Here is a 19,807-nt window from a genome sequence, read left to right as displayed (position 1 = left end):
ACATGGTGATAATATGAACAAGACAACGACGTGGCGGCTCATAATGATAGACACGTGGCGATAATGTAGCTGCATGGGAGAGAGGAGGAGTTGAGGTGGTGTCCAATGATGACATGGTGGATCACAATGATGGACAAGTGGCAATGACGTAGATAGAGAGATGACGTGGCAACATGAGAGATAGAGGAGTTACTGAGGTGGTAACCGTCGGTGATGTGGTGGCTCACAGTGATGGGCACATGGCGATCATGTGGATGAAGGGATGACATGGCGGCATGGGAGAGAGAGGAGAATGTGAGGTGGTAGTCATAAACATGACACGTGATGGCGATCAATGATTGCTATGTGGTATTTTAAATTTCTGTCACCAAGACGGATTATTGATGGAAATTTCTGTCACCAATTTGTGATGAAATTTTTTATCACAAATCCATCACTAATTTATGAAATTTTTTTTGCAGGATATCCTTCTCTAATTAGTGACAGGTTAATTTCTATTGCTAAACCGTCAGTAATCCGTCGCTAATTAGAGATGAAATTTTGAATTCCATCACTAATTATTTAGTGACGGTGGAATTAGTGATAGAAAAAATTCCGTCGCTAATTTTGTTGCTAACTAAATTCTGTCACTAATGCGTCGCTAATTTTGATTGGAGACGAAAATTTCGTCACTAAATTTCATCGCCAATTTGATGCTTTTTGGTAGTATATTCATATAAAGATAAATAGTCACTATAAGAGGAGATTATTTAGATAAAGATGTTTATAATCAGTATGTCATGTTTTCTAATCAATGTGATTTTTTTTCCACATGAAATTAGCATTAAATGATTATATGAAAAAAGTTATTAAAAAAAAAAAGAACATATGACAATTACGGTGGAGAACTTGATATTATAATTGTAGGAAAATTGACCTAAGTGTTTTTTAACAATTGGCAACAAAAAAAAAAACTTGGGCACATCGGCATGGTGGAGACTTGTGAGCTGCATGGCAAATAACTATACAAAATCAAAAAGGGGTCCCGCAAAGGGAAGTTCACAAAAAAGAAAAAGTGGCATTATCAATTTAGGAATCTCATTGTAAAGGGAAGTTCAAAAAAAAGGAAAAGATAGTATTATCAATTTAAGAATCATATTTTCATTATCGTTACATTATGTGGCCTAGAAACCCCATAAAATACGTTAACTGATTGAAAGCTTGACTTGTGAGAAGGCCTTATCACAGTTCATTTTACACCGAATGAGTCTCTCTCTCTCTATCTATATATATATATATATATATATATAATGACTTAACACAACTCTTTTTTCTTTAAGGTGTACGAGAAAAATGAAAAGAAGGGATGGGGAAGAAAAATTTTGATGAGTTTAATTTAAAAAATTGATGAAACAGGATTAAAATTTTTTAATTAAGTTTTATTACTATTTATTTTTCATTTTTTTATCAAAATTTTATAATCCAACTTTTTTAATTTTTTAAATTAAATTCATGAAAATTTTTCTTCCCTTCTCCTCCTCTCTATTTCCCTCATATCAAATATAGGGTAAAGCATAATTGTCTTGAATTCACCTCTAAAATAATAAAATAATAAATAAAATAAAATTAATTTGGCATCATCTCACAAGAAAAATAAAATAAAATACTCCTTCGATACTTAACGTAGAAATTAATTTGTAACTTAATACTGATCATATACGTAAGACTTATTTTATATTATTGTTAATTTTTTTAAAATTAATTCTATTGATATTCGGTTAACAATGATTAAGTAGGAAAGAAAATGAGTGAATTAAAAAATAATAATTATGATGTTTCAAAAAAAATATTATATTAACTTATTTAATTTATATTTTTTGTCTATAAAAATTAATTAATTAACGAGCCCGCCCGTCAAAGGTGGTTGGCTACAAAGGAGATCAATTATTGAATGGGAGCAAAACACCTTTGGCCCATGCATAATCATGACTTCACTTTTCCATTTTTCTAAAGATGGCTCAAATTTTCACATGGATTTCGTCTCGTTCAGAAAAATTTTGATAATATGATTGGTATGACCTGTAAATAAAAATGTTCATCAATCATTAATAAGCCCTCCAGAGTATTCAAAGGATTTATAGCCAGTGAATGCTTGGGATTGCTTTTCTTTTTTGTTTTTTTTTTATGTAGCATAATTAAAATTATTTAACATTTTTTTTGTGAAAAATGCCACTTATTTAAAGTATGATTGTGTTGTTACGTTTTGATTAAGAATCTTATTAAAGAGAAGTGAAACAAATAAAAAGAGGAAGTTAACTTGGTTTTTTTTGTTTTTATTAAATTGAAATCCTCTGTTTTCAAGTGAAAGCAGTGTGGAAGTCTGATCCTATGGATCTTTCTACTTTTATCATGCAAGATAGCTTATGAAAGTAGTTAATGAAGGAGCAATATCCAAAAGCTGATATATAGCAATTGATGTCTGAAATTAAAACATATATATAGTCCTCTATAATTTAAAGCAGCATTGCAATTGAAAATATGAGAAATAACAGAGTTCATAGGAAAAGAATTAGATTAGAGTCATGGGCCCAACTCATACACATTAAGAAAAACATTATAAATAACATTTTTTTAGAAGAATACACTAAGACTAATTGGAATAATTAAGTATGTTACTCTTTAACAGAGGAAGTGGTTCTATAAAGCGTGAACTGAGTATATACTTTAATTGAAGAAATTTTCTTACTAGAAGAACTTGAGGAAGGTTTTAGAATGATAAAAATGAAGTTAAATTTTTGAGTGGTAATTGAGGGCCCTCTACATTATTGTCAATGGTTTGTCACACGTGGAAAAGAATCCCAAAGAAAGAACAAAGAACTCAGCAGCGCCTAACAATTTCTATCCAATTAATTATCAAATTGACAAATGGTAACATTGTGCCACCGTTAATTTTGCGATGCCTAATTCATCTTGAAAATAGTTTAAATACATAATCACTTGGATTCAGATTCAATTTTGTCTTAAAAATTGCGTAGGAATTGTTGGCATCTGGAAATTTTTGATCTAAAAAATAGCAAATCTACTATAACCGTTGAAAAACTAACATTAAGCTAATGTTGATTGTTAATATTTTTAATGATATGGGTAACATTGCTCCTTTTCTAAGGTTCATATTTATTACTCATATTTATTTAAATCATAATACATTTTTATTCATTTTTTTTTTGAATTATTAAATATCTTTAATAATTCCATTACTCTATAAGGTTAAAATGTATTTTTTTTATTTAATTATATTATATTCTTTTCTTAAGGGTGACATGCTAAAATTGCACAATTTTTCAACATATTTTCATCCAACCAGCCATAAAATTTTTCATCAATTCATTTTTCATTTTGGTACCAACCAAACAGGCTTTTGACCCGAAATTTTCCATTTCCTTCTTTTTCATTCTTGTCCATTCCAACCGATTTTTCCTATAAATCAGACACTTAAAAAAGTGCTTCAGCATATTTGTTCTTGTCTTGTTAGATTGAATAAGTATTTATTTGGCAAACTCCCATAATCAGGAAACAAAATTTAAAAAAAAAAAACTATTCATATGAGCGCGGAGCTCTAACATCTTGTTCCATCTTTTTCATGGCCTTCTTTTGCATGTACCCGTAAATATGTGTTTATTTTTATCGTTTCTCTTGGCGTTTTAATTTATTTTTAATAACTTAAAATCAAATAATTTTATTCTCTTATGTATTTTAAAACATTATCTTTATATTCTTTAATTTTCCCAATTTGATATATATTTTATATATCCAATCAAATTATACAAGAATTACCGTCTAACCACGACCTAACAGTAGTAATGTTGGCTCCAGCAATAAAAGAGAGAGCATTATTTTCCGCCCACAAGTCACTTTTTAATGATCCACCTATTGCATTTACTCTCCTTTTGATTTGAATAAAAAGCAATTTGTACTGTCAGTGTTGAATAGGACTCACATCCACCGACTTCCACTGTTTGTTTAGGGTCTATTTGAGGCAATAGCCTCTCTCTGTTCACCAAATCACCACTGTTCTGCAGTTTGGATTCCTCTCACCAATTTGTGTGTAAAATTAAAAGTATTAGAATATACTTAAAATGTCGAATGAGAATGGAAAAGTCAGTCAATGCCTTTAGTTGGAGGAGGGCCCATGTCTCCGGTGATAGCGTTTATTCTGTTTTTTTCTTTTGAGCTGGCATTGCCATTCTTTGGTTGAAATATTGGCGGCTAGTACATAATTTTTGAATTAATGTGCAATTTTTACAGTCTGTAAATGAGGTTGTACGAAAGAATGTCACAAGTAATTTATTATAAGAAGAGGAGTGATAATTCAAGATAAGTACTATGAGCATATAGCCTCTCTATGTTCACCAATATACCACCACAGTTTCTGCTGCTTCAGTTCCATTTGGGTTGTCGATCATCATCTCTCCCACTTGTTTGAAGTTTCTGTTATTATTCTTCTTCCACAATCTTCTTGTTTGTTTGTTGGATCCTTCCTTTTGATCGTTTCTCCCTTGTGCTTCTTCTTTAATAATTTGTTTGCCCTCCTCCTCTGTACTTCGATCCTCTCCTTTCACTTTCATCTCTACTTCCATCCATCGTCAAGACATTGACATAGAAAAATTGTGTGCTCTTCTTTTCAGTTCTTTGATTTGTCTTTCTTTAAAAAAAGGGAAAAAAATTGTGTGTTCTACTTGAATTCCTGTTTTCACTTTTTTTCTCTCCGGTTACTAAGGTTTCTGCTGTTTCAAAGTCTGTCCATTGAAAGGAGCCTGTATTTTTTAAACTTTGTTTTGTGTTAATTTGAATTATTTTCTACTTTAATTTTGGTTGATCATCGTTATCGTTGTTCATAGAAAACCCAACAAAAGTTTGTGTTTAAATTTTCTTTTCTCCTTAATCGTTGTTCTCGTAGTCCCCTTATCTTAAAAATATAAAAAACAAAAAACAAAAAAAACAAAACAAAAAGAGGCCTTTATATCCAAGGCATCTTTTGAGAGGTGAGTATTTGTACTCCACTATACTTATGAATTATATTTATATCTTTTTTTTTAAATACATGTATATATGTGCGCGTGTAACACACATATTGTCTCTTAAACTTTCTTTGACTTGTTTTTATTTTTCAGATCTTAGTTGGTCACCTGAAGCCTGCTTGAAGATTTTGGATTCCTGTTAATTTCCAGGTTAGTATGTGTACAGTTTTAATTGTAGTATTATTTATAAAAAATTTTACAGCTACTATCAACTCAGGTGCGGGTTATGTATACTAAATAATTGATCTCCTAAACATCTTCAGTTTTATTTATCAAATCCTGATTGGTTACATGAAACTTACTTACAGATTTGTAATTTTTGTTGTCATTTTAGACCAAAATAGAAAGGAAATTGAGGGGGGAAAAGGGGAAGATTGCCATTACCTGTTTTTTTAATAGCTTATTTACTTTAATTATAAGTTAGGGAAGGCTTTTGTGCTTGAGTATTCAAACAAAGTTTTAAATTAGGTGTATTATCCGTAATACTGCATCTCTCTATAGTTTTACTACCCCGGTGATTATCTTCAAATAAAGCTAATTCAATTTCAGTGCTGCTTACCGTTTGGACCATCAAAATAAATATGGTCCATGTTTAATATATATTATTTTAACTATTTTTTATTTTAATAATGTATGATTTTAAATTAAATAATCTTTTAATCCTCGTTTTGTTAAAAAATCAATTTATTGTTTGAAAATTTACCTTTAAATATATGAAGTTAACTTGGAAATATTAAATTATTATTATTTTTATATAAATTTACGTGTAAATTTAAGAAGTTAAATTTTGCTTGTAAACGTGCTATGTTTCAATTTTGTAAATTATAAATTTACTATTTTATTAAAAGTATTTTTGACCGGGCAGCGGTTGTTGGTGGTTGGTCAGCGCATTTTTTTTTTTTTTAAAAAAACCATTGTCACTGGAAGTTAAAGCCAAGGGATATGTGCGACATTTTATATCAAGTTTCAAGAAATTTGAAAATATCTTGTATATTATTTGCTGGGTTCAAATCTTTTTTTCTGCCTAATCGTTGTTCTCATAGACTCATAATGCTCTTCTCGGGAAAAAAAAACAAGGCTTTTACAGCAAAACAAAAAAATAAATTAAAGATTTTGTAGGATGAGGGCCAAGTAGTAAATAAGATTTATTTTGATGTATTTTTTAATTTGAAATATACTTTTAGAATATTTTAAAATATTCTTTGATAGTATTAACAGTCAGGACTAAAATATAAAATGTTAAAGTATATTTTTAGTCATTTAACTTTATACAATGTTTCAATTTAATTTTTTAACTTTTAAAAATATATTTTTGGTCATTTAATCCTAAAACCGTTAATAAAAAAAGGATAATATTGATATTTTAAATGTTAATAAAATATTATTACATGTTAACATATTAAGTTTAAATTTTAAAACAACCACGATTACTACAAAAACTTATCGTTTAAAATTAATAATTTTAGAATTAAATGACTAGAAAGACACTTTAGCCAATATAAAAATAAAAAGGGGTGCATGTGTGGTTAAGGTGAAATAAAAGGATAGTTAGGATATTTTAATTAAAATAAAAAATGTGTTTTACTAACTAATAAATCATCTTCTTAGATCTACAAATCATCTTCTCAAATTTACAAGCGGATCTAATTATAAGTGCTCTTTAGCTTATTAAGTTATAAACTTTGAAGTTGGTTTATAAATTTATAGAACAACTCATGAACTTAAGAAGTTGAACGGCAAATCGATTTGTAAAAGAATCAATAAAAACATCATGTAAATTTACTTATAAATCTATTAGCTTGAGTGTTAAATATTAAAGTATCAATTTTTTTAGACATTTACTTGTAAATTTATAATGTACTGTTTGACTGGTACATTAGTATAAATTAAGTATTTCAATAAAAACATTTTAAGGAAATTTTTGACTAGTCAAAAGTTGTCAGGAGTCAATCAACACCCATCTGTCAAAGGCAAAGGGCACACATGACATTTTGTAAGTGAAATTAATTACAATTGACTCACAAGGAACTCTTGAAAATACTTATCTAACAAATTCGTTGGCACTTACTTGTAAATAAATCCCTTATTTGGGACATATATAATATTTTCTTTAGTCATGAAATCCTAGTTAAGGAGATCAAAATGAAAGAAATAAAAAAATATGTAGGAGAAAAGGAGAAAGAACAAAAAACGCACTCTAAGAGTAAGAACATTCTCGTAGGTTCTTTAAACTAAGTTTGCATAACGTTCCTTTTGATGTAGACTTTCGTGAGAATTATTTTTCTTGTATGCTATCTAGAATATGGTAGGTGTAGTTGAAACATTTATAATAGAAGTGTAGCCAACAGTCCCTAATTGCATCGCATATCCGTGCATGTTAGATGGCGGCAATAGGAGAGGGCGTGGCCACCCATGTCGCGGAATCATCGGTAGATAAAGCAATGAAGGAACTCAAATACTTGTGTCGTTACAAGACCTATGTTGATGACTTCGAAGAGGAGAAGAAAAGTTTGACTGCAAGAAGAAACACGGTGCTCAAGAATATTGAAGATGCCAGGCACCGAAATGAAAATCAGGTTGAAGATGAAGTTGAACTGTGGTTAGAAAGAGCCAATGGTCTCATAGGAGAAGACACAAAAGGAAAGAAGAAATGGTTTGGTTTGGTCACTAATTGCTTTTGGCAGTACAAGCGAGGCAAGGAGCTGGAAAGGAAGACGCAAACGATTAAACGACTGATGGAACAGAGTAACTTCGCTCGTGTTGCTCGATCAACTGGGCTTCCAGGCATCGAGTTCTATTCTTCTTCAAATTTTATGACTTTTGAGGATAGAAAGTTGATCTCTGAGAAGCTGAAGGAGGCATTGAAAGATGACAACAAGTTTATGATTGGATTGTATGGGCTAGGTGGAACAGGGAAAACCACAATGGCAATAGAAGTAGGTAAAGATGTGGAACCAAAGTTGTTTGATAAAGTCATCTTCAGTGTTGTCTCAAAGGATGCAAACTTGAAAAATATTCGGGACAACATTGCAAAACACATGGGTCTGCGTTTAACCCAAGGAGAGGATGAATCTGAACAAGCGCAAATATTATGGAAAAGAATAGCAGAAGGTGGAGAAAAGGTACTTATAATACTAGATGACGTGTGGCAAAAGCTTACACTGCGAGAAATAGGGATTCCTCTTGGCCGCCATGGCAAGGGTTGTTGTGCTATTTTGCTGACCACACGTGATCTGAGAGTTTGTATAGATATGGGATGCGATGAGCTTATTAAACTTGAGGTCCTAAATGAAAAGGATGCAGTTGATCTTTTCCTATCTTATGCTGGCAGGAGCATAGATGGTCCTTCCAATGGTTTTAAGGATGTGGCTTTAGGCATTGTGAAGGAGTGTGGAAGTTTACCAGTTGCAATTGTAGCAGTGGCAAGTGCACTAAAGTCTAGGCCTTTATCAGAATGGCAGGATGGTTTGAAAAGATTGCAGACTCATGAGGGAATTCACGATGTTAAAGAAGAGTTAAAACCGGCTTATAACTCTTTGAGATTAAGCTATGATAATCTCAAGAATGAAAAGGCGCAACAACTCTTCCTCCTGTGCTCTCTCTTCCCGGAAGATTATGAAATACCTATAGAACTTTTAACCAGGATTGCTATAGGTGTTGGCCTTTGTGGAGAAGCTAACATATACTCTGATGCAAGGAGTCATTTTACTCCAATTAAAAATGAGCTCACAGATTCCTGTTTGTTATTAAAGGATGAGAATGAATGTGTCAAAATGCATGACTTGGTTCGGGAGGTAGCTCTATGGATTGGAAACAAACATGTTCAAGCGGGCATGAATTCTAACTCAACTTTAATGGAAAACATCCAATATTCATCTTGGAACATAGTTGACTTTCCGAATCATTTTGATGGCAAAAAACTTGAGGTTCTTTTACTTTGGATAAATGATGCAAATTCTCCTTGGATCAAAGTTCCTGATGCTCCCTTTGAAGGGATGGAGAACCTTAAAATTTTGGCTTTAATGGGTTTGTCAGATTTAGAAACTTTAGCTACTTCCTTATTTCAATCGCCTTTGTCATTGACAAATGTTCGAACTTTGGCCATAAAGAATTTTAAGTCATTAGGAGATATATCTATTTTGGCAAATCTAAAAAACCTTGAGAGCCTTGAATTGAACAATTGTTCGATTATTGAATTGCCAAAAGAAATTAAAGAACTTCAAAAATTAAGATTGTTGGAGATGGTGAACTGTTCTTTTACTGGAAGAAATAATCCTTTTGAAGTGATTGGAAGTTGTTTTCTCTTAGAGGAGCTGTATTACGATTCAAATCTTGTGGATGATTATGACGGGCAAATTACAACAATTCCTAGATTGGAAAGGTATCACATAATGGATCGGGTTCCGGTTTATTATAGTGATTATAAAGAGGATTCTTCAGTATCTAGATATTTTAATTCAATGAACTTAAAAGTATACTTCTCCAATGAAATATTTAAGCTCCTTGTGGCAAGAGCCGAAGTTTTGGTTTTAGGACGAGATTACTACAACAGAGGATGGACAAATATTGTTCCTGACATAATATCTGTGGAAGATGACAGCACGAGAGATCAATTAACTAGGCTCTCTTTGGATTCAACGAATGAGATAAAGTGCCTAATCCATACTGAGAATCTCCGACCTGGTGTGGCTATCTTCTCCAAGTTGGTTGAACTGATGCTTTCTTCTGTGGATGTGAGAGAACTATGCCATGGGCCTTATCCTGTTGACTTTTTGAAGCAACTAAAGGAGCTGGATTTATCTAGATGTGAAAAATTGGAAGGCACGTTATTTGATGGCAAGTTAGAGCTGTGTAATCTTAAATCCATATATCTAAATGAATGTTCAATGACATGCCTTTTTCATGCATCCACAGCACAGAGTCTAAAGCAGTTGGAAAAAGTGGATATTACAAAATGTTCGAAGTTGAAATACATAGTAGCAGAGACTATGGATGATCAGGATCCTAATCAAAAGAGTCATGACTCAATGTTGCCAAAATTGAAATATCTCACGATATACCTCTGTGCTGAATTAGAATTTATATTGCCAATATGTTTTTGTGAAGACCTTCCACTACTAGAAAGTATGAAGATTGAAGATTGTGAGAAACTAAAATACGTATTTGGGCAATATCCAAAGCATAGAGATTTGCACCAAATGGGGAAAGAAGCCATCCTCCAGTTGCTAGAAGAATTGAGAATTTATGAGGTACCGAATTTCATCAACATATATGCAGAATGTTATCTCCCACAGCCTTGTTCTGATGAAGTTCAAAAGTCATCTCCAAGTGCAAAAGTAGACAGCAGTAGCAGTCTATCAAGGGGTCATCTATGTTGTTTTTGGGCAAAATCAAAAGCCTCAACTATACGTCACACTTCTGCTCCCATAGACACTCAATCAAACCATAATCAGGTAATATCTGTTACTCTATTTTGTTTTAAATCTTTATTTGTAATAATTTATGAATCACCCAAATATGCTTTGCTAAACTTCTTCTTGTATATATGATGAGAATATCAATTTGTCTTAAAGTAACAAAATTAATTTTGCATTTCTCTTTTTTCCATCTAATTGAGACACTAGGCACGGTTGGCAAAAACCAAAAAATTCGCTCAAATATATGCTGCAAATTACTTGCACGTTTTTTTTGGCACATTATATTTACACTGCTTTGGGTCTTCCTCTGTACGCTACCCACCCGAAAATTTGTCCATTTATAAATTACTGATTGTAGAAGAACTTAATTTTGTTGGGAAAATTGGGGGAAGGACCCAAAAAAAGTAATATTTACTAAAAAAGATCTGATTATAAGAAGCAAATACTAAAATATAAATTTAAAATATAATAAATTATCCCTAAGTCCCTAACAATCCTTAATTTAAACTAAAATTTTTAATAATCCTTTTCTCATCAATATTTGAAACGAAATTTATTAAAATCAGTCAAAATCATTTATATTAATCTATCTAAAATATCTTATATATCTAAACACACAATGAAGTAAAATCATTCATCTGCATGAATTGTGCTATCAATAGTTAATTTTTAAGCTGCAATTGAAAGCCCTCTTTTTTCCCCCAAATATCTCTTTCTTGACTTATTTTTTATAAATCGTTTTACCATATTTTTTTTATATATATTTAAATTTAAATGGATATATTTTAATTAATTTCAATAAATAGAATTAGAACTTTTATAAATATTTTTACCAATTTCAATTTTTGAAAATAGAAAATAATTAATTAAATAACATTATTAATATTTATTTTTACCTAAAATTTTCCATTCCCTTAATTTTAAAAGGGAGAATCCCAAAGAATTACCTTTGAATTTTAAAATTCTAAATCGGTCATGCTTGCTACACTTTAATAGCAATTGATAACATTGGAGAAGTAAATGACAACATATTTTTGTAGTCATTTTTTATTTGAGATTTTGAAATTTTAGAGATATTTTTTTAGAATTTTTTCATCTTTAAATTTTTTTTATTACCATTTACTTTAATACAAACATATCAAGATCGAGAAAAAACAAAACAAAAAGATTATAAAAATTGATAACAAATAAGAAATAGTGTGCAGATAAAAATTATAGCTATGAAAAACTTTATGAGTAATGTTTGATCAATTTGATTTCTACATTATTTTTATGCCACCATATATCTCCCTCAAAAATCATATGAAACCAACTTACGGGCTCATTTTTCTTCTGATTCGTTGATTTATGTTGAAAGTGATACAATTTTACTTTTAATCCAATATTGTTAAAATATGAAATTTGTTGTTATGTATTATAGGAGTTGATCCCTAAAACACGGAGGGAGCGTATGTGAGATGTGGTTAGAGAAAATCTAAGAATTTAGTTAGGAATAGTTTATTATTTTTGAAATTACAGTTTTATATTTGATCCTTATAAATGATTACAAATTTTAATATCTCTTCAATAAATATTATTTTTTGTAGGTTGTTCTCTTTAATTTTCCCCAATTTGTTTATATATAGTAGATCTTTCTTGTAATATTAGAAAAGTTTGAACCTTAAACCTATACCATAACTTGCACCATTCGTTTTCAATTTATGAAAGGCGAAGAATCCTCACATGTTTGTATGGAATACAGGCATTAAAGGTGAAATATGTTGTCAACAGAGCTCATGGTCTTTTCACGCCACCATTATACCCATGTAGAAGTTTGAGATGGATACGGATATTTGGATTTTCTGAGTTAAAGTCACTCTTTACGCCATCCATTGCCTCATCATTGAAATTGCTGGAACAGTTGGCAGTTGGAAATTGCGATGCACTAGAGCACATAGTAACAGATGAGGAGCATGGTCATGATCGTGGGAATGTTAACTCTATTTTCCCAAACTTACGGGAGGTTGGAGTCTGTGACTGTAGCCACTTGGAATACATTTTCCCTGCTTTTTATTCAAAAGACTTGAAGCATTTAGAATCTGTGGAGATCACCGGGGCTGGAATGTTGACACATGTCTTTGGGAAATGCCGTGCTGATGAGAATCTTAATGTTCAGGTTGATATTAATCTCCCAGCTTTGAAAAGCCTAGACCTTTGTGATTTACCAAATATGGTTGGCATTTGTGCTAAAAACTATTATGTGAAGGAACTATATCTAGAAGATATTGGGTTGAATGAATGCCCACAACTTCCTTTGAAAACTTTGATGGACTTATTGGTTGATGGGCATAAAAGACAAGAAGATCTGTCAAGAAGAAAGGTAAACCTCTTTCCGACTTCTTTTTCTAGTTAATTTATGATTGATCAACTAAGAAAATCATTAATACTAATATATCTTGATGATACCCACAGGCATTACCTCTTGAGAAGAAAGGTAAACCACTTTCCAACACGCAAGAATTGCCCAAGTTGGAGGATATTGGTGTGGAACCTATTATTTACATGAGCTTTCAAAATCTTTCCAAGCTAACAATCCAGGGATGCAAGCATTTGAAATTTATCTTCTGCGCATCTACCTTAAGATGGCTGCAAAAACTGAAAAGGTTATGGGTATCAGAGTGCGAAGAGCTAGTGAGCATTATGGAGGATGAAGAGAATCACAAAAATCCTATGACTCTCCATCAAGTATGTTTCCCAGAGCTACGCGGAGTAACAGTGACGCATTGCATAAGTTTAAAATGCTTGTTCCCTATGTCATGTGGTAAGCTTCCACGACTCTTGTATGTGAGTATAGTAGATGCCCCTCAGCTTGGGCAAGTATTTGGATGGAAGCAGGCAGAGGGACAGAAGCTGGTCTTGGAGAATGTGCTTCCCAAACTAATTGCAATAAGACTAGTAAAACTGCCAAATCTTCATACTATCTGTCAAGGGATTGATTTTCATACTGTTAAAATCCGTCGTGTGCGTCAATGTCCTGCTATTTCTTTACCTTCAGCTTATGATGGTAGCATCCAAGAAAGTAAGCATTTACAGAGCTAATTCATTACACCTACTAATTGCTACAATTTGTTCTCATAATAATGTAGTTGTTTTATTTTGGCAGTGGATGAATTACTATCTCAAACACTGTCTAATGAAGACTACTATGACTACGAGGAGGATATTTGTGACTGGGCTTATGAGGTTAGTGTCAAACTTAATAAAATGGCTTAATCAGCTTAAAGATATTGGGGGGGGGGGGGGACAGGGAGATGAGAAATGATAATATTTACACCAGGATTAACTAAAAATAAAATTGACCAATGCATGAATAAAAATTTCCCCCGTTACCAGTATTTTGGCAGAAATTCCATACTCCACCAATTTTTCCTATTTAGTGGGTTAAGATTGCAATCTTTATTAATGACTTCAACTCACTATTTTCTTTATACTCTGTTCTAAGGAATTAGAGCCAACTCTAGAGAGAGACCCAACAATAGTCAGTAACAGAATAAGCGTGTGTGCTACCAAGCCAATACATCCCCTCTTACATATTATTCTTCCTTTATTCCAAATTTTAGCTTGATTTAATTCGTAAAGTTTAATGATCAGAGTTCAACTCATTTCATCTTTTCTTATATGTTTTGTGATTGTTCAGGATGAACGGGAATCCGAGCGGGCAGAGGCATCCGAGGTTATTGAAGGAGACTCCATAGTTTCACCAAAATCACCAGAGGTACATGGATTATGCTTTTGTTGCGAAATTATAGAGAAACGGTTAATAACAACAACTACAAATTTTGGTAGAAATTGACCAATACATGAATAAAAATTTCGCTCGCTACTGATTTTGGCGGAAATTCCATACAACATCCACCGCTTTTTCCTATTTTGTGGGTTAAGATTACAATTTTGTTAATGAATAATTAATTTGCATGTCCTTATAATTTCAAACAATTTTTAATCAGGTCATTATATCTCTGCTTGATTTTATTTAGGTTTTGTAGTTTTTTCTCTCTTTATCGGGTGCTTATAATTTCACATAATTTTATCAGATCTTTGTATATTTTTAATTTGATTTATTAATTTATCTTAAATTAATTAAATAAATAATATTAAAAATATAATTTATTAATAATAAATTTAAATTAATTTTTATTTAATTATGAAAATAATTAAATAATTATTAATTTTTAAATGATTCGAATTATAAATTATAAATGGGTTTCAATTATATTACGATTTTAGAAAATTTTATTATTATAATTCAAATTTTATGGTTATAATAATAAATAAAAATATTATTATAAAATGAACATGGATATATGTTTAATTCAAAAGTTTCAAAGAACAATAAAATAAAATTGTTACCTAAGAATATTATTAGGACTTATAGAATAAAGAATAAAAATTTTCAAGGGCATGATTGAATATCAAATGAAACTATAAGAACTTGATGAAAAGATTAAAAAAAAAAAACTACAAGACCCTAAATAAAACAAGTGAAAGTATAAGGACTTGATAACAAGAAAAAAAATTATATGAGCCTAATTAAAAATTAGTTAAAATTATAAGGATCTGTATATTAACTATTCTTTTTATTAATAATGACTTCAATTCACTATTTTGTTTGATATTATTATTATGTGGAATTAGAGGAAGCTCTGGAGAGAGACCTCATAATAGTCAATACCATAACAAAAAAAGAGTGTGTTACCAAGCCAACACATTCTTACATATTTTCTTATTCCTTTGTTTCAAATTTTAGTTTGATTTGTAAAGTTTATTTTGTAAAGTAAACTTCTTAACAACTCATTTCTCAACAAAATAATTTCATTTCTATTTTCATTTAACGACTCTTAGTTATGTAGCAATGCAGAAGTGGAAGGAGTTTAATAGTAATGATTTTGTTTTTAATTTATACAAGAGTTTGCAGGAGCCTACGATGCATCTTTAGGAATCAAAGTTTAAAAAAAAAATAGTTAAATTGATTAATTGTAACAACTATGTGTTAGCTTAATCAGCTTAAAGAGATCGGAAGAAAAAAAAAAAACAGGGAGATGAGAAGTGATAATTTTTACACCAAGCTTAAGTAAAAATAAAATTGACCAATACATGAATAAAAGTTTCCCTCGCTACTAATATTTTAGCAGAAGCCCCCAATTTTTCCTGTTTAGTGGGCTAAGACTACAATCTTTATTAATGACCTCAACTCACTATTTTCTTTATACCCTGTTCTGAGGAATCAGAGCTAACTCTGGTGAGAGACTAACAAATTTTAGCATGATTTGTACATTTTTTATTGTTTTGATTGAACGGGCATGCTTATTGAAGAAGATTACATAATATAGTACACAAGCATAATCCATCTATTGAGTTAATAGAGAAAAAGGTATAAAAACAATAATTGCACAGAACATGAAATACACGTGTCAAGCAATTATATCAATAGCTAATGAAAATATAAGGGTCTTCTGGTATGTTCTGACGATTTAGGCTTGAGATGTTTAGGTTTGACATTGCTGGGCTTAGCAGATTTATTCTTAACCATTTTGGACCAAATGTTTGTGTTATTCTCAACAACTTCACGATAATCAAACAATGTCATAAACTTCTTAACAACTCATTTCTCAACAAATACTTTCACTTGCATTTTCATTAACAATTCTCAATTATGCAGCAATGCAGAAGTGGAAAGGGTTTAATAGTAATGATATTGTTTTTAGTTTATATAGGAGTTTGCAAGAGCCTCTCATATACCTTGTAGGAATCAAAGTTGATGTTGATTGTAAACTAATATATCTTCTATTATTTTTCAGATCAAAGAAGAGGAATCATTAGAAGAAGACATGAAAAAAGACTCAACAATGTCCCAACAGAATAATGGTTCACCAAATTTTGAAAAAGTATGCATATCATACTTTTCCTATAACTAACTACACTTACGAAATCAACAATTGATTTCTCTCTTACCTCACTGTTTTATTCATTTGTTTGAAATAAATCAAGTGTTTTTTTAATAAATATTGTGTGCTAATTCGATTTATTATGGTGATTAACACCATAAAAACTCAGCTTATCTTCTTTTTATATCTTTTTGTTGATGTTTAGAGTGAGGAAGTATCAAAGGAAATTGGCATAAGAGACTCCACAACACACAAAACAAAAAGTAATTTTCCAAATTTGACAGAGGTATGTACATTGGTAGTCTCTAACAAGGACTCGAACCAACAAAGAGTTCTCTTTAAATTAATATACCATGTGCTTCTTAATTATTTTAACATTTTTAGTAACCCATTCATATTTTACGAGTTACATAGGATACCATTGCATCAACAAGTGGAATTGTCGAAGAAAAACTCTCAACAACTCCGTCATCTAGTTCAGACATGGTAAGGATTGTTCTTCAATTTATGCTTCCACTGGTTTGTACATATACATTCATACATACATATATATATATATATTTCCCCGAACACATGGTCATGTGGAAGTGGAAATGCCTTATAATAATAATGATTTTGTTTTATGGATAAGAGTTGGTGGGAGCCTCTAATGCATAACTTGGTGATCAAAGTGGACCCTAACAGTAAGCTTAAAACAGATTTAAGATACCAACAGATTGTAAGTTTAGAGAGTACTAAAGCAGTAGCAAATGAACTCGTTAGGTCGGTTCCTATTTCTTATATATGCCCGCAATGACTCTCCATCATTTAGTTCAAATAATTTAAGAGTGAATCCCAGAACAAAGACCTTCACTTGTATGTTTACTGAACTAATCATTTCAAAAAAATAGTATAGGCGTTTAATTTGTAGGAGCCTTTAATGCACCACTTGGCTATATATTACTCCCTGTCCAATCCTGTACATAAGTAACTTTTAATTATCTCACCAACCAAGAAGAAGTAGGTACATTATTGATATTGTTTGAAAAGGAAAAAAAAAATCCCAATTACTCTCATTAAATGCGTCATCTTGAAAAACAATTAGCTCTCTCATATGCACCCTCTTACCCCTAGAAAATTGCAAAAGGCTAAAATTAAAAGACAATAATGGTAACCTAGAGTCTTTTTTATTATAAATCAAATCAAATCATGAATTCAGAATTAAGCAACACATCCCCACCAACATTTGCCATTGTTTAAGAAAATTAGCTCACATGTAAGAATATTATGCTTCCTTATATGGGTTGAATCAACAAGCACTATCAAAATCAGGATATGATATGCGTTCTAATGATTCACAAAATGCTAACATTTGACAGAAGATTATACTATTTACAATGCTTTAGTGTCGTAGAAATAATCCTTAAACTTACGTATCATTTGGTGTTGGGCAGAATCTCAAAGCAACTTTTGGAGAAGGTCCTTCATTTGAGAAGTATGACAAAGAAAGTTCATCAGCTTATTCAAAGCCGAAAACTGAAGAACCTTACACATTAGCTCCTTCTGAAGTAAGCTCGCTACATTCATTTTAGCTTTATATAAATGTCTTGTTGTTTATTCATTCCTTAATTTGCTTAGGAGTTATGTGGAAAGGAACCAATGGGTGATCAACAAGCACCTGGAGAAAATAAAACCTCTAATGAACCTCCTCAAAGAGTTGAAGAACCTATCAAAGAATTTTCCTCCAAAGAAACATCAAATGAAATGGTATTGATGATACCACCATCTATTTCTTCTGGAAAGACCTCTCCACTAGTAAATATTTGGTTTCTAATACATTTGCATTATTAATAAATTATTGGCTTCCATTCAAATTCATCTTTCCATTTCTACGCTTTTAGGTCTCTTCAATCCCATCTCCCAAAAAGCCTCAAATAGCAACTTCAGCATCTCACGTGGAAATGGAGTCAGGGATCTCTGCTATTACCGATCACACTGCCCAAGTAAGCCTTCATTTTATTGCATTGGTTTAGGGATGAAATTTTATTCTTTGAAACTGGCATAAACTTAATGCTAGAATAGACCAATTTGATAATCAACTGGTGCTTTGTTTTTATGAAGCAACAGGAGCGTATTTTGATTCCACTATATATCACCTTCTTTTCAATCTAATACCTAAATAAACTAACTGGTATGAACAATTCTTTTCAATCTGCACCTGATTAAGAAGGTCAACAATTGATAACTCTGTTTCCTTTGCTTAGACATAAATATGCGGAAGGAAACGCATTTTAATTCATTATATCCTGTTGGTTACAATAATGGTTGCTTCATTTGATTCACTTTAACAGGATAAAACCACGGAGAAACCAGAGACCTCCGCTGGGAAACAAATCAAGTTTGACCAAGGAAACCAGAAGCAATTTGCAGAAGATGATCTGATGAGATTGTTCCGAATAATGGACGAAGGTGCTGAAATGGAAGTTCACATACCTGATGTATCCAAAATTGCAGCTCTTCGAGATGATAACGAGTTGAAGAAGGCTCTCACTGACTTGGAAGCCTCATTGAAGATGAGTCTGAGTGAAATAACTTGCTCCGAAGAGAGCAAACTTCGCCTTGAGAATGCTCTCAACATCTTATCCTCCCACTGTTCTGAAGAAGGAGCTCCCTCTCATGGCCTTCAAGCTACAATTCACTCTTTGCAACAAGAAATCCAGACTGTTCTATCTTCCTCCAAGCAAGCCTATGCCTCTATTGACACATTCAACGAGCTTGAACGAAAAGAGAAGCTTATAACTGAAGAAGCTTCAAAGAGAAAGGAAGCAGCCACAACTCTTCTGTCTAAAATTCACAATAAAGAGAGTTCTTTGGCCGAGGCTCAGCAAAAAGAAGCAGAGTTGAAGGAGAAAATCTCTAAGATTCAGGCTGAAGTGTATAGGAAGGAAAAAGAAATCCAAGAGTGTGAGATTGAACTGTTATCTCTCAAAGAACAGAAGAAGAAGAGTGTTTTTGAGACAATGGGGCTGATAAACCAGTTCGACGCAGTGAAGAGAGAAAGGTATCACATGGAGGAAGAAAACATAAAAGCAAAGCAACAACTACAAAATATGGATGTTAAGTGGTCTTCTTGTCTATCCAATCTGAGAAAAGTCACACCGCTACTAGGAGTTCGTCTTCAACATAAGCTTTCATAGTTGGAGACTGATATTTTAATTTCCTAAACAATTCTACTGTGTGGTCGTGTTTATTAGTTGGTTTGTTAGCTATGTATGTTGTGGGTTTTGTGTTTTGAGTTCTTATGATTAAAACAAAAAAACAAAAAAAATGAAGAGGAAATTATTAAAAAAAACAAAGTAGGACGTGCGGGTAATGATTGTTGAAGACTCGTTATTGTACATATGGCTTTGATTGTAGTGAAATTTTTCTG

The 19,807-nt window shown here is 31.8% G+C and overlaps 1 protein-coding gene across 1 annotated transcript; it reads left to right on the top strand.

Annotated features, from left to right (window-relative positions):
* Positions 1-7,498: 7,498 nt before the first annotated feature.
* Positions 7,499-19,574, top strand: LOC114745457 (uncharacterized). The gene is made up of 12 exons (XM_028933614.1): positions 7,499-10,510; positions 12,216-12,833; positions 12,926-13,532; positions 13,617-13,702; positions 14,151-14,228; positions 16,312-16,398; positions 16,604-16,684; positions 16,813-16,884; positions 17,832-17,945; positions 18,016-18,144; positions 18,279-18,380; positions 18,729-19,574. Exons 1-12 carry the CDS (start codon positions 7,499-7,501, stop codon positions 19,572-19,574), a joined length of 5,832 nt encoding a protein of 1,943 aa, XP_028789447.1.
* The last annotated feature ends 233 nt before the right edge of the window (positions 19,575-19,807 follow it).

Source organism: Neltuma alba, unplaced genomic scaffold (genome assembly GCF_004799145.2).
Source record: "Neltuma alba isolate B1F8T4 unplaced genomic scaffold, ASM479914v2 tig00004683_pilon, whole genome shotgun sequence".
NCBI lineage: Eukaryota > Viridiplantae > Streptophyta > Magnoliopsida > Fabales > Fabaceae > Neltuma > Neltuma alba.
Note: the sequence above shows the minus strand (reverse complement) of the source record. Positions and strands in the feature narration are given on the sequence as shown.

Excerpts from the sequence above, each read along its gene's own strand:
- LOC114745457 (XM_028933614.1), top strand. The coding sequence starts at position 7,499 with ATGAAGGAACTCAAATACTTGTGTCGTTACAAGACCTATGTTGATGAC. Across the intron at positions 10,511-12,215 it reads CTCAATCAAACCATAATCAG|GCATTAAAGGTGAAATATGT; the intron begins GTAATATCTGTT and ends TATGGAATACAG. Across the intron at positions 18,381-18,728 it reads TTACCGATCACACTGCCCAA|GATAAAACCACGGAGAAACC; the intron begins GTAAGCCTTCAT and ends TCACTTTAACAG.